Here is a 16756-nt window from a genome sequence, read left to right on the forward strand (position 1 = left end):
CTCCCTGCATTCGTTTGGGTTTCCTCTGGGTGCTCTGGTTTCCTCCCACGTTACAAAGACACACGTCTGCAACATTTCTCCCTGGGCCTCAGTTGAAAATTGGCTTTCTTCCAAGTCGGACTTTCCTGGTAAACAAAAAATAAACATGTATGTCACAATTATTCGGCCATTCTTCACAGCAAGCCTTTTCCATAGACATTTTTCATATTTCCTCATGCTAGAGCTGCTGTGTTGTCCTCATACCACTTGTACAGGGCACAAAATGTGAAATTATGGAGTCTGTTTGGTTTGGTATGTTACCTATTAAATTGTTTTGAAAACTACAGTAACATAGTGAGCAATGCTAGAAACTGACAGAACGTGCAATTATAAGCCTCTACAAAACGTGCAATTATACGCCAGCCTGATCAGCATGGAAGTTATTATAGATTATTTGAATATTTTTAATTTTTTGGGAGAAAGGACCTTTTCATATCCATTTGACAAATGAATGCAACACCAGAATAGTCTAACTAATAAATCATTCTTATTTTTCAAATGATGAAATTTTAAACAACACTGCAAATGCTGTCATAATTCAGTCCTAGTGTCTGTTCCACCCTCTACTAACTGCGCAGTGACAAGCCTGTTGATTGGCCTGTTCTGGTTCCACTTCTAGGAATTTATGATCCATGAGCTGACCCCTGGCATAGCCACACTGTTCTGAGAAATCTGTTACTATGTATAGTAACCATTAACAAATTGTTACATAATTTGGATATGCAGAGTGCCAACATGATGAAAAAACAAAACAAAAACTCCAGGAGAAGAGCAAATCTTGAACATTGCTCTTCCTCTTTAAACTTCTTTTTTGCAGGGGGACACCTACACCTGCATCCCCCAATGTGGAGGTGAAGGACCCCCTCCCCCTGAAACTTATATAAGCCAATTCAAAGTTTACCATACCTAAAGAGAAAATGGTATATTCTGGGAAATGGCAATCTCAGACTTGGTATGTTGTTGTTGTGTCTTTCGGCTTTTCCTGGTTAGGGGAAGCTACAGCGGAACTCCGGTCCGCTAATGATTGGCAGTAGGTTTTTACGTGCCGAGTTGCCAGCTCTGACACACAACCTTCAATGAAGGTGCATCCATTCACGCATGTCTCCACACAGAAGACGCTCTAGCTGAGAATCGAACAGGACAACGTCTTACTGTGAGGCGACAACGCTACCGCAGCACCACCACCGCAGTCTAAGTGTTTTTTTTTTCCGACCATTAAGTCTCTGTTTTTTTGGACTCGATCTAGTGACATTTCAGATGGTTACCCATAATTTGTATTTGCCATGTACCCTAGGTCACAGCTGAAAGCATTTCTTGGACAAGTCCACCTTTTTTGTTACAAAATGTAAAATAAAAATAAATAAATGCAGCTTCCAGGCACTTTCCATAATTCCCTCTCCCTCCACTAAGGCATACGTGTGCTTTTGGATTCCTCCTTCAGTTTAATGACTTCCATGATGATATTCTCTCTTTTATGTGGTTTACAGCAAGCACATACTCTATGCTTTCTAATTCAGCCCTGTTTGCAGATGCTGTAAAAAACAGAACACACAACAATTATTTTGATGAAAACATGTAATAAAGTTGTGTTAATGCTAAAGTGCTGTTTTGTGGCTGGTTTTCTGGCGCCCACAGTGTTTTTTTTTTTTTTTTTTTTTTTACAGTTTCAGTTGCAATTAATGTTTGGAGTATAGTTCCAGTTTTTTTGGATTTCCTGTTTGCAGAAAGTCCAGACTTGAGGTTCCATATATGGCAAATATCCTTGAATAGCTAGCAGCTTCATCTTTTTTCGCATTCTTTTAAACCTCCCTTCCATTGACCTCAAGCCCTAATCACTGATTGGTCCATTCACTCCTTCCTAGTGCTTAGCATTGTGGGAACTAAGGAGAAATAGGTGAGAATAGGAAACTGCAGCTGTCATCCTGGATTGGATAGCGGATACTTCATATGCAGAGGCATAGCTGACTCACCTGGCACCCAGTGCCACTCCCATTTCTACCACCCCTCAACAGGAGCACTAGGTCCACACACTCCATTTGTGATCTCTAATTCTGGTACTCCTTTACACTCTCATAAGGAATACTGATGCCATCATGCTTTATGTGAGAGCAAGAAAAAAAAGGCTGCCCTTTGATATGACACTCCTTTCCTCATAAGGAACATTATCGGGTCCTAATGCCTTCACTGTATATCCAAACAGACCTTGCCAATCACACCCAGGGCAGCTGCTTTCTTCACCTGACCATAGCTATGATTCTTTTCAGATTTAACAAATACCTTTCTCTGTTGGCCATAAAAAGCACTGCAATGACTACTATATAGGAACCAACATGAGTGACAGCCTGTGCACACTCATAATATACAACTAGAATGCATGGGTGCATGTTCATGCCTTAGAAACTTTACTCTATCTCTCTCTCTCTCTCTTTCTCTCTCTCTCTCTATATATATATATCTATCTCTATCTCTATCTCTATCCTGGAGCACCACTTTCAGGATCTGCAGTGCCTTCCTTTATCATGGTGGAGCTCTTGCAGTAGGATTTTACAAGTACCCTTTCTCCAGAATAGGTGAGCAACAGTCAGCCGTTCTAACCCTGTCCCACCCTGGAGAGCTCCCCAAAGTCCACAGTTGGAAATGAAACTCAGGATGCCTGGAGTGTAGTTAAGGCATAATATTTTTTCAATATACAGCTCATCTGTACCACCTTTGTGGCATACTATTCCCAATTAATTTGGCTGGTTAGAGTGAATATATGCTTCTCCTGTACTTCTGCAGCTGACCTACCTTCTGTAACATAACTTCAGGGGTAATCCTAAGGGCATATATGTAATAATAATCATTTTTTCATAGGATCATAGGAAGTTACAAGGCTACTGGCCCTGAGGCCCTTACAAGCCTAGCCAAGAATTTAGCCCATGTTCCAACAAGTCAGGACCCTACTCCACTGTCCAGCAGGGACACAGGTAGAATCCCAGGGGTGTATTTTCTGTTCCCCATCCAGTTATCCAGGTTGCTCTTAAAAAGGTTTAATGAGGTACTCTGCTTTACGTGGACAGGGAGTCTATTCCAAATAAGGGGGAGTCTCTGGGACATGAATATGTCCTGCCAACATGTCTTATTGATGTCACAGACCAGGGTGAGGTCACGCATGGGGGTTACTTGATTGGAGCTTGACTTGCAGATATGCAGTAGTCCCATCAGGGAGGGGTCTGAGATCGTTTTGTGTGCCAGACAGAGGTCACCTCTGAAGTGTCTGTAGGAGACTCAGTACAGGGACAGGGCTTTTAGCCTATCTGTGTAGGGTAGATGTTTGAGTCCCTGGATTCTCCATGTGAGGAACCTCTGTGGTCTCTCCAGCTGCTGTATGTGCTTTGTGAGGTACATGCCGAAAGGTGCATTGTACTCAGTAATGGCTCTTATAAGGGAAGAATACAGGGATGTTATGACTACCTTGTCCCTGGATGAGATACTCTTACTAATGAGGTGAGCCACGTAGAAAGTTTTCCATACAACAGACACAATATGGTGGTCAAAAGTCAGTTTGCTATCAATTGGGGTGCCAAGTCCCTCATGGATGATTGTGTGCTTAGTACCTTATTCTCAATGTGATCATTTGTGGGGACATCACTCTCCCCAAAAGGGATGATGATGATGCATTTTTTGGCATTCAGTTTGAGGCCATGTTTCTGGTACCAGTCATTTGTTTGAGTGAGACCCTCTTGGAAGATGTCCACATCACTAGTGGAATTGATGATAGCACCCAGCTTGCAGTCATCTGCAAACTTTGTCAGCCATAGTCCACTAGATTTGGCCTGCACCTCTGAGAAGTATATCCCAAACAGCAAAGGCCCCAAGACCAATCCCTGGGTTACACAGGTTGTTACGGGTCTACTATTTGAAGTGGATTCCCCTTTTTTGACTAGGTGGGTTCTATCAGTGAGCCAGTTTGCTACCCATTTGGTAACATATGGACTGATGCCTAGTTGAGAGAGTTTATCTATTATACCTGAGTGGGGAATAGTATCGAAGGCTTTGGCCAGGACAAGGTAGGCGGTGTGCAATGTCTTCCCCTCATCTATTGCCTTAGTGACCGTCTCAAAGAAGTCAACCAAATTTAATAAACATGACTGACCCTTGACAAAACCAAACTGTGTGGGATTGAGTGTCTGGAGGATGCCAATGTCCTTGTTAATGAGGTCCATGACAACCTGCTCCATGACCTTGCAGATCAGGCTAATTAGGCCGATGGGTCTATCATTTCCTGGATCAGTGCATGCTCCACCTTTGTGCAAAGGGATGACAGTAGTTGTCCTCTGCTCAGCTGGGATGAAGCAGGTACTCAGGTTTTGGTCAAATAGGGTGCCTAATGGTGCTGCAAGTTCCTGCCTGAGTTCATGTAGGATGTAGCCTGGGATGTTATATGGCCCCATGGTAGATGTATTTTTTGCCTTTGAGAGGGCAGTGTTGACTTGCTCCCTAGAGATAAGGGGAGGGGGGCAGGTACTGGGGATGTCCTATTTTTGATGGGGGGGGGGACAGAGGAGTGAAGTTTTCACTGAACTTGTCTGCCAGCAGGTTGGCTATATCAACAGCATTCATGTATGTGGTATCCTTGGCCACCAGTTCTGAGGAGATCTGGGTGCTTCCCTTGAGATTGCAGACATGTGTGAAGAAGGCCTTATGATTGTCCTGCATCTTTTTAACTGAACATTATTAATTTTATGCATGGAACCTGTAAATGGTCTACAGTCATTACTGTTCTACTCCAGTTAACAAATGGAAGCAAAAATAAATACATGTTTTCCAAAATGTAACCTTTTGTCTAGTTTACTACAACACCAATCGTCTTGGACTTTTTCCAGCTTCAACTCAGCTTGAAAAGGGCTTTAGCTAAACCCAGTCAGACTTTCCCAGTAAACAAAGGTAAAATAAAGATAAATAAAGAATAAAGACGTTGATGCATGAACTAAATTATTGTGCTGTGACTGATCCATCCTCACAAAAGGTTACAATACGAGACAAGTATCTGTAACAGAAGATTCCATCATGGGAAATGAACCTCTACCAGAATTTTTGGGAGCTGATTTTAACCACAAGTACATAGTGGTAGCACAAGTGATAAGGGAATGTGATATGAATACCCTAAAGAATGTGCTATGTGAGCTCAGGAATACCCTCGATCATGTAATGCACTAGGTACCACATCATGTAGACTGTCACCTCATATACCAGTAAGCAAGGTTTCAAAGGGAATTCAGCTCATCCAAATAATGTTTTAGTGATACCAAAGTATTATGGCATACTACATCACACAATACCCCCTCACCCCTAGCAGAAATAAGACCACAAGGCATTAAAGGGTTTCCATGAACCAAACAAATATATTTATCTATAGACTAGGTGGCATCAGCTTGGTTTTAAGTTTCACTTTTTTGGGGGGGTGGCATGCAACAGTTATCTCTTCAGCTGTCCTTTCCTCAGATGGGAACATAAGATCTGCCATACCAGTGACTGCACTTACTCCAGCATTCAAAAAGAGGAACACCGAGATTTGGGGAAAAAAAGCATTGATTCTAGGTAAATAACATCAGAATACTTTGTGTCTCATTTCAATATAATGCACTTATATGTTAATCATATGTAATATTCTTTTTTTTTCTTGAAGAAAATATTCAATACTGATTTAAATTCCATTTAAAAAATGTATGCTACGATGTATTTTAAAATAGTCTTATCCAATAATTACCAAGGAAAAATTAATATATGGGGAAAATTAGCTTTTCACACAGATAAGATGAAATTCTGAAATACAGAATTCAACAGTAATCATTGTAGAACAGGTAATTTAAGTTTGTGCAGTAACAGTCTTTGTCATGTATCATGTATTAACAGGTCTTGTAATATCATTTTCAAAATACCTGACAGTCATGAACATTTATTTGCAATCTGCAATTTAGCAAAGGCTCTGAGTACATTACAATCAATCTGAGCAGCAATATAGTTGAAATATGTTTAGTAAAGCCTATAAGGTATAAAAATGCAATTTAAAGTATAGTTTCAGTGCAATGGAGGAATACATATATAAAACTTTATCTAAAAAAAGTATGGTGGTAGGTCATGTGGTAAATCTTTGTTGCTCACTTCTTCTACTTTGCATCAGTCGCTCTCTCTTTTTTTAAATGTTGTTTGTCCCCCTTGGGACATCACCCATCTGACCCATTCCCCAGTTGCCCACATCCACATCAACTCTACCAGCTCACCTCCTTACCCCTTCATACTTATTCCAGTATTGCTATGGCCAGTCATGGATCCCAAGGGTATCCTGGGGGCTTGGCCATCTCCACTTCCATCCTGGGAGGGGTTCACTTCATGCTGTACTCACTTCCCTTCCCCACCTCCCACTCTCATTGATCATGTCTGAGGGTGACTCCCCTCTTTGGACCACACCTCCACTAAGGGAACATCGTTGACAAATGCCCTCCCACCCATGATGGGCACACCCATCCCTCCCTACCACTCTGCCAATCGCCCAAGCTGCTTATTGAACCCTGGTCGACTGGGCCATAGTTAGGGATTTATCCATCTACACCACCAGAGCTGCAACATAACAGCACTATTTAAGAACTGACAAGCAGATGAAGGAAAACTGGCTGACATTTGAGTACTAAGTGCAATATGTCATTAATGTACTGTATGATGCAATATGCTAGGTTTGCAAACTTCTACCACTATACAAGCTGACGATTCTGTCTTTGAACCAAAATACAATGGAAAATGGTTACTAGGTGGGGTACCTGTATGTTCTTGATTAACAAATATATATATATATATATATATATATATATATATATATATATATATATGTGTGTGTGTGTGTGTGTGTGTGTATATATATATATATATATATATATATATATATATATATATATATATATATATATGCATAAAACAAATACACAACTTTCTTAATGGTTTATATTTATTATTCCTTCTCTTAAAGTGAACATTTGTTGAATTTATCATCAGTACTGAAATTGTTTGCATTCTCCATCCTATAATGATTTACAGTTTCTACTTAAGATGACTTAATTTTAGTAATTTATCCCATGCATGTCTTAAACGTGAAACTGATCCAATTTATAAAGTAACAAGAGAACAAAAAATGTTACTTGGTTTTGCTTCAGTACATAACATTGTCATAGCAAGTGCATCTTTCCAGAAATACTTACATGTATTGTAAGCCTTTTTACGTGTCAATATTTCAGTGACATCTTTCTTTTTAAAAGATTCAGTTGGAATGGCTGGCTCTGGAAAAGAAACTGAAAGATTTAATGATGTGTAAGGATCAATTCAAAAGCCTCCAGCAAGGAAAAATTATGATATGAAAAATGAAATTTGAATGACTGGGAAACCAAAACACTTCATTAAAATGGCTTCTGGAATCAATGAATTCTTGAATTCAAAGATACATTCAACGGAAGATGGATGTTCAGCTGCAAAAAGCAAAACATTGCATGAGCAAAAACATATACAAAACAAATACAGTGTAAACAACCACAGTTTTGACTGCCAAATGTAAATCTATATTGTGATATTAAAGATTTGCATGCAGCATGTGTACATAATGAAGGACAACATATGCAATAAATGGTTTGTCTTGGATATTGCTTAGGCTGTGAAATCATATCTCATGGAGTGCAGATCCATCCAAATTAATAAACTCTTCCCTGTCAACAACAGTAGCACAAAATGTACCTATATATATATATATATATATATATATATATATATATATATATATATATATATAATGAACCCCTCCTCACAAACTGTATGGTTTTAAATGTGTTATTGTGATTGTATGTTACATTTAGTAATGTATTACACTTTTAAATTTATATTATCTGCCTGCATTATTTATAATGTCTGAGTCAAAGATCACTACAAATATTCTTCTGCTCTGTCTCCATCCCCCACACTTTACTCTACTGACCTCTTAGTGGCAGCAAGGCCATATACTTTGGCTCCATCTCTGTGCCCCTTCATTTATCTACTGACTCTTTGATGGCAGCAAAGCCATAACCTTCTGCTCTGTCCTAATACCCCTTCTTTTATGTTACTGACCCTTTGCTGGCAGCAAAGACCATTAATATATATTTCTCATCCCCCACTCCTCTTTTCCTCATCTTATGGACTTTTTATCACTAAAGAATATTCCAGGTCCTTAAGCACACTCTTATTTACTGAGACAAAGAAAATGCCTCTGATTTTGAATATGGCATCATCAAAATTACCTAGTTGACTCCTTTATATATTTAACAGACACGCTCTGTTCTTATTTCTTTTGGACTTTCTGTGTTCCTCATTTTCTCAACAAAATAAACACCATGCAGTGCAAATGTCATTGGCTAATTATTATTCAATCAAAGCTTTCATCTGCTTAAGCAGGAAACTTAATGTATGGGGCACTCATTACTTATAAAACTGATGCACGTTCAAATCCTTCTCTTACAAAGCTATCACAGTATAAATGAAATTGCCCAAAAGCTGTTGATAAATGTATATCAAAAAACTCTTTAGATAATTAAATCAAATGATATATATCTAAATCCTAGACCACCTCAAACAACTTATACAATGTGTGATTAACAATTTATTTAAAAGTCTAACAACAGGACTAAAATACTAAATATAAATAGTAACAAGTGGGCTTCTCTTATAGCCTAAGTAATAAATGTAAAAAGCAGGCATTACTGTCATGGTATCATGTACTTTAACCAACCCACAGGATGCACAGTGGCAAACAACATGCATGGCCTCCTGGCAATCTAACCATCTCTTGTGATCTTTGCCATGCCTATGTCCTTTGAGGGTATCAGAGACAATCCTCTCAAATGATGCAGGAATGTATATTAAACTTATGATATTACTGCATCTTTAAAATTTATACTAATAAGCTGTGCACACGCCAGTGTAACAAAACAACAGTTAGTTACTTGTACACTGCCGGTTTCTGCACCATTCTGTGTGGGGTTATAATTACGTACCACCCCTGCAGCTAAGGCACCATGTCAATGTACTGTATAAATACCTGCTGCTCCTCATCTGCCTGACACTTAAACAACCAACGCTGGTGTAGTTTTTCAAAGTGTATGCACTTACCAAGAGTGGTGAACGATAATTGTAAAACCACCTCAGAACCATCCAGACATTACAGATTCATAGTTTAATTAAAGGAACACTACATTAATACACTGCAGAGGTACACTTGCTGTCCCACTTCCATGGGGGGGCTGGTCTTCCACTGCACCAAGAAACCAAAATTGCTTTAATTTAGCAAACTGTATTTACCCCCCAAACTGTGGTATACTAGTGCCAATGACATTGCAAAATGACTTAAAAAAATGTATCTTATAAAGAGTATCTTTTCTGGGATAATGTTAATTTATTTATGCAAGCATTATGGTCTGACAATTTTAAGTTAACTAAATCTTTAGTGATTTGTAATGATCCAATTCCTCAGGATATTCTTAAATCACAATTTCATTTTATTTGGAATATTTATGCAATAGCTAGAAAAGTGGTCACAGAAAACTAGAAGAATTCCAATGCTCTTGCAATAGTTGACTTTATAAATAATGCAAAGTCCCTGTTTGTTATAATGAATTACATGTTATTAACATGAGAAGTATTAAAAATAATTCTATGTGAAATAGTAGCTTCTGTATGGATATCGCAGTGCAGTGAGGATCGTGAAATTTACCCTTTTCCCACTGTAGTGAATCTCAGAGTTGGTATATATAATTTGCAGGGTCAGGGGGGGGCACAGCATTGAAAAACTTACATTTCTGTGTTAAAATATGTGTTTAAATGAAGCAGTTGTTTTTTGTGAACACTCCGCAGTCTCCATTCAGATGTTTGAGTGCTCTGTGACGTGCAGTTTCTTTTCATTCTTCCTAATTTCTGCATGGTAAACCTTTGTTGTTATGACATTCCAGTCTTCTCATGTTGTGAATTTAAATTTCAATTTTCTGTCAATTCTATCTATTGAAGTACATCCCCCAATGTGTATAGGTCCCTATTATATCGTCAAAAGAACAGTTCATCGAACAGGATTTGAAATGGCATTTTGTCAAACATGCCATTCATTGAACTGTTCTTACTGTAATCACATTATGGTAGAGCTTGGGAAATTTGCCCTTTTCCCACTGTGGTACGATCACAGACTTGGCATATATATAATTAGTGGGGGGTGAGGAGCACAGACCCACACATGAGGAGAGTATGATGAACAGCATTTCTGATGAAATGCCGTTCGTTGAAGTGATGGTTCAATGACATGTTATAGACCCAGTGCATAAATATCTGTATATAGGTACTAGGATAACACTATGAAGTGCTCTTCTAACCACAAACTGGAAGCTTCTTTCACCATATCCAACCTGTTATCATTTTTATTAACCAAGCTTTAATTTCTTTTGCAATCCAAACTATCTTCTTCCTCAGTCTAACTTTCTTTATATCTCAGCTTCATTGCCCCTTCTTTCTATATCAGAATATGTATACTACTTTATTTCCTCTTTCTGTGTTACATTCCTGTAGATCATTTTTCCCTACTGTATTCTAAACAGATGCAGAATACTGGAAATGCCATAATTGTGCAAACTGATTATGTCATTTATTGCACACTGTGGTATACAATTTCCAACTGTATCTTTATTTTTTATCAGCCACAATAGCCTAAGACATATCTAGAAAATGTCCTTGAACTGCTGTGCATACCCAGTTATCAAATGCAAAATAAATAAATAGACTTTGTGGTTTAATGCATTTAGCACAGTTGGTGAAGCACCCAACCAAACTTAACCAGACTCTTGCAAAGATTCTCTGTTTGACCTAGTTCTAACCAACATTTCCCATCACTGCAGACACACACACACACACACACACACACACACACACACACACACACACACACACACACACACACACACACACACACACACACACACACACTACCATTGCACTATCCTGTCATACTGGTCATTGAAAACATAGCCATTCACATGTCAAAACACCTCTGCAAGAGTCCTCTCTAAAAGTATGGAGACAAATCCATTTTTGTGACATAGACCATAAAATGGACAACACTTTGCCAAGCAAAAGATCCAGAACTGCACCGTACTTTATAGTCCATGAAAAAAGTTATATTAAATATAGGTGCTTGCAAGCACAAAAATGACTATGGCTCATTCCCAAAATAAATGTTTTATGTAAGCATAGTGGTATGGCTTAGAAAATGTGGAAGAAACAATGATTAAACAGGGTTCCTATTATGTTGTCGAATCCCTGAAACTTTGATCCTGAGAACATCAAACTCAGATGTTCGAAGTTTCAGGAATTCGAACGCAAAAAAAAAAAAATAGAAGCCCTAAAACCTACCTAACTGTTGCAAGCAGGGAGGGAAGGCCCCCTGCACCCCCAACACCCCTGCTCTTTAAATATACCAAGTCCGAGATCGCAATACATTATCAAAGTTTTGAAACTTCGAACATAAGGGTTCGACCTTATGGTGTTCGAAGTATCAGAACTTCAATAATGTAATAGGAACCCTGATTAAACAATAATGTGCATCAAACCTTTATAGATCCCTGATAACAGTACATGACTGCAGAAAATTCTTCAAACTCAACTTTTCAGAAAAAAAAAAAAAAACAGGTTGCACTAACCTCTAATTTGTGATACTTATGGAAATCGATAAAATATTTCACAGGGTATACATATTTTGTTTAATTATTGTAACTTAATATCAAACATATATTTTGATAATGAGTATAAAAATGTCACTGTCTTAGGGGAATAAGTATGCACCCCCACTACCACCCTCCAGACATCACAGCCCAGTTCTACTTCTGCTTCCTTCAAACAAGCCAGTTCAACACTACTGTTCAAGTGAATGCCTTGACTAAACTATGCTCAGCATTTTTAGGAAATTCATGAAAAAGGCATTGGCAGATTGGGAACAAAGTTAGCCAAAAAAATGATCCAGATGTATAAGCTTCAACTCATCCTTCCTCAAAATAGCAGCCTCAATTTTATCCACACCTATGTTTTTTTATCCATTTTTAATCTATCTCTCACTGTTGGACTTGAACCTTCCACCTTTAAACATGTACTCATAATAGCGCTGTTTATGGGGACCTCCATGTTCTCCCCTCCATATCATCCATAAGATTATTAAAGAGTTAAAGCTACAAGAACACCAGTTTAATGAGTACTTTCATTTGAAACATAAAACAAATGGGACTTCATCACACTATCCTGGGCATCTTTTTGTTCACCTGCTTTAACAGATATTTGGTTATTATTAAAGAGATGATCCATTAGATATTATTTATGCTGTTTAATGGTTTAACTTTTTGTTTAGCTATACCTTCAAAATTACTTTATTGTTTGCATTTGATTTCCTTTAAATATATTAACACTGTTATTTAAACAATATGGAGCAACAATGTTCTTAAAATATGTTGGGGATTATAAAATATATCCTTTTTGTGTTCTATTGGTCCAAAACTGAGACAGAAAAAAGACATGCAAATTTGTCCACCTACCTGGTAAACAAATCAACAAATACACTAAATAAAACTGTCAATCTTCTCTACCTCTGTTCCAAATACAGGACACCATCTATGATCCTTTTCAGCAGTAGAGGATGAGCTTTTCCCAAGATGGTCTGGTCTTCCAGCAGAAGGCTTTCTTGAGAATGACCTGTGATCTACAGACAATAGTTAAGAGTAACCATACCTAACACTGGAAGGCTCACAGCAAAGTCAGGATTACAGTAAGGTAACCAGTGTCGCCATTCAATTGGAGATTTAGTTAGAGCAGGGGAGGAAGGACCACATGATGCTTGAGCTCCTACCTCATGAGAAAATAGGTTTCTTCTGCTATTACAGTCAGTTTGACTCAGAAGACTGGAAGGAGCTGGAAAGTGAATGAAGGTCTTTAACGACCTCCACACTAGTGGGATATGTTATCGCCTACGGAGTTTAATGACTAAATCCTCCGAGGCCTGGTCAAAGAGCTCTTCATCCTTAAAATGGGTAATGAGATGTCATCCTGTGGGGTGGTGGAGTAGACAACACAGGATCCTTGTCTCTCTTATACAAAGATTTCTAGGTCTTCAAAGTCTTTAAATGAACTGAAGAGGAGTGAAGCTCCATGCCTTGGTATCATCCAGTGATAAACACAAGAATGACTTATGTCAAGTGTTGGTTAGTACAGATCTGGTACATGAGATGCACATGCCAAAATGGTAACATTGTGTTTTCTTGGACTGCAACAGTTTGAAATTAATTTGCAAACTCTTGTTAGAGCAAGACAAGTGTGTGCCCAAGGCTGCAACGCTCTGCTTAGTTAAGTTTTCATCCAACCCTAAAGGTTATATGACCATGGAGCTGATGTATATAAATATATAAATAACATAGGGGACTGTAGGGTAGTACAGTGGTGACTGTTGCCCCCTACCACAACAAACACCTTTTTTACATACTTTGTATGTAATGGGTGGCTGGGTGAATTTCCCACCATTAAATTCACACTGTTGCAGTCTGAGAAATCAGGTTTGATTGCTCATAACAGAGTCAACAAAGACAGCATGAGAGGAAAAGAGGCCTATGGTCACCACAGAGTTGGTATCAGACTATATGCCCTAGGGGTATGATCCTGCAACCATCACTTCCACCAGATTTAAAATCCTTGAGTGGCGAACAGTGCTGCAGGACATATTGATGACCTTGCCCCTTTAATAGGCACTATTCTACCCTGCAGGGTTCTGGAGATTTCCTGGAGGAGAGTCCATGGTCTCAGGTTTCCCCCAATCCAAGACTGGATGACTAAATATGCAGCTCACTAGGATTAGGCTGCTTAATTTGCTATACTGACTACCATCCATGGAGTAGGCAAAGTCAATACCTCAGACCTTCCTCCATAAGACTTTTGCCAAGGACACGTATCATGTGGTCCCTCAGGCCCTCAGTGGCTGAGTATGAGCTAGGTACGTTTGGATAATAGAAAACCATTTTATGAAAAGGACTAGGGTTGTACCGACCTTCCAAGCATCAGTTCTTCTGGCATTGTAAATGTATTTTTATTTTATGCACTTGTTAACCAAGTAAGTCAGTTAGGCATAAGTGTTCCTTTTCAGGGGTGACCCAAGAGATCTGCCTGATTAAGTGACCTTTTTCAGGGGTGACCCATGAGAACTGCCTGATTAAGTGACCTTTTTCAGGGTGACCCATGAGAACTGTCAGGTTAAGTGACTTCTTCAAGTCACACACTATGCAAATGGAAATGGAATGACTCGAACCCTGTACCATTGATTACATGAAGCAGCTGATTAACAACTCAGAGCTGCAATTCTCTCCTCTGACTGACAGACTTCTATGTTAACTGCCATTGGACACTGTTATGTGTCCAGTGTATGAAACTGTGACATTTTATAAAAATGTATTTTCAGAATCCTTTCCTCTGTGTAAGGGGTGATATCAGCACCAATCCAAATTAATTTCAAAGGCTGATTTTAGCATTCATACGTTCATGAGTATGGAGCAGAAATATATTTATTTTTCATCCTTTATTAACTGGGTAGGTGAGCTGGGCCATAGACTCTTTTCAGCCATGAGCTAGTATTAACTGTGTAACTGGGTGGGCCCATAGACCCTTGCCAAGTGTTAAGTTGAATAGGGAGTGTCTCTAGTACTTTTGAAAATCTCTAAAAGTATGGAAACAAACCATAGCCAGGTCGTAACGACATGAGGAAATACAATGTATAAATATACAGGCAATTTAGTGCATATAGCCAACTCAGATGTTACTGGAAGGTGATAGGAAATTGCAGTACCTGGAGAAAATCTTTGCAAACATGGAGAGATCATGCAAACTCCAGACTAACAGTCAGCTGAGTGTGGTGTGTGAAAGCACCCCCAGCAGTGCAGGGCTACAATGCTTTTCTCAAATTTAGACCAGCTACTGAATAGGAAGAAGGGACAAAAGGTAAAGGTGTCTCTATTTACATAAAAAATGAACACACCTCATGGCTGGTCCATCCGTATGACAAGCTTGAACTTCTCCATCTTCAAATTACATAGGATCATAGGAAGTTACTAGGCTAATGGCCCTAGGGCTCTTACAAGCCTAGCCAAGTTCTACCCTTACTTCCACGATCAGTACCTATTGTCCCTGTCCAAGAGGGACACAGGTGGGATCCACGGGATGAATTTATGGTTACCTGTCCAATCGTCCAGATTGCTTTTGAAGAGGGCCAATGAGGTGCTCTGTTTGACATAAAGTGGGAGTCTGTTCCAAAGGTGGGGTAATCTCTGGGAGACAAATCTGTCCCTCCAGCAGGTTCTATTAATGTCAAATACCAGGCTAAGGTCTTTACAGTGAGTAACCCATGTACCATTTGGCTTGTGGATATGCAGCATTTCCAACAAAGCAGGGTCAGAGATTGCCTTATATGAAAGGCAGAGATCACCTCTGAGTAGTCCATATGAAACAGAATAAAGTGACAGTGATTTCAGACAATCCACATAGGACAGATGCTGAAGACCTTGAATTTTCCTTTTGAGGAACCTTGGTTGTCTTTCCAATTGCTGCAGGTGCTTGGAAAGGTACATAACAAAAGGGGTGTTGTACTCAATTATTTGGAGACAATGACCTTACTTATGAGATGAGCAATGTAGAATGCCCTTCTTACCACTGTGGAGACATGGTGATCAAAGGCAAGGTTCCTGTCAAACTGTGTGACCAGGTCTCTCACCACTGAGTGAGTACTTAGAGTGTTGCTATTGATGTGATAGTTGGCAGGAACATCGTTCTTACTGAAAGGGATGATAATATATTTTTCTGCATTGAGTTTAAGGCCATGACTTTGGCACCAATCATTTGTTTGTGTAAGACCCTCTTGTCAGATGTTGACATCATTTGGAGATTCTATGACTGCTCCCAATTTGCAGTCATCAGCAAACGTTGTCAGCCACAGAACTTTAGTTTTTGCTTGTACGTCAAAGAACTAGATTCCAAACAGTAGAGGACCCAGGACTGATCACTGTGGAACACCACTGGTTACAGGTCTGCTGTTGGAGGTGGATTCCCCTATTTTGACTATATGTGTTCTATCAGTGAGCCAGTTAGCTACCCATCTAATGATATAAGTGTTGATACCTAGCTGGGTGAGTTTGCCAATGATGCCTGAGTGGGGGTTCGTGTCAAAATCCTTGGCTAAGTCTAGGTAGGTTGTATGCACAGATTTCCCCTCATCCCGGGCCTTGGAGACTGTCTCAAAGAAGTCCACCAGGTTTAAGAGGCATGATCTCCCTTTGACAAATCCAAACTGAGTACAGTCAAGTGTTTGCAGATTACCTACATCTTTGTTGATAAGGTCCATGATGATTCTCCTTAGAGCTAATCAGACTGGGGCTGATTGGCCATGCAGCTAAGGCTAGTCAGGCTAATAGTGCTATAGTTTCCATGGTCAGTGGAAGCACCACCTTTGTGCAAGGCAATAATGGTGGCTGTTTTCCATTCAGCTTGGGCAAAGCCTGTGCTTAGACTATGATTGAAAAGAGGACACAATGGTGTTGTAATTCTTGTTGGAGCCCATGCAGGATGTAGCCTGGGATGTTAGCAGGTCCCATATATGCTGTGTTTT

The 16756-nt window shown here is 39.3% G+C and overlaps 1 protein-coding gene across 3 annotated transcripts in view; it reads right to left on the bottom strand.

The window, feature by feature from the left end:
• The window catches only part of LOC122816354 (Grid2 interacting protein), a 1236636-nt gene that overhangs the window by 155554 nt on the left and 1064326 nt on the right, over positions 1–16756 (bottom strand). For 2 of the 3 annotated variants that reach the window (XM_044089096.1, XM_044089093.1), the window contains one exon: positions 7272–7361. In XM_044089096.1, the coding sequence (XP_043945031.1) occupies positions 7272–7361 (90 nt within the window). The remainder of the gene's footprint in view (positions 1–7271; positions 7362–16756) is intronic. The other variant, XM_044089095.1, reaches the window with a different exon arrangement.

This window comes from Protopterus annectens, chromosome 12.part0, assembly GCF_019279795.1.
Source record: "Protopterus annectens isolate FY-2018-M chromosome 12.part0, PAN1.0, whole genome shotgun sequence".
NCBI classification, from domain to species: Eukaryota; Metazoa; Chordata; order Ceratodontiformes; family Protopteridae; genus Protopterus; species Protopterus annectens.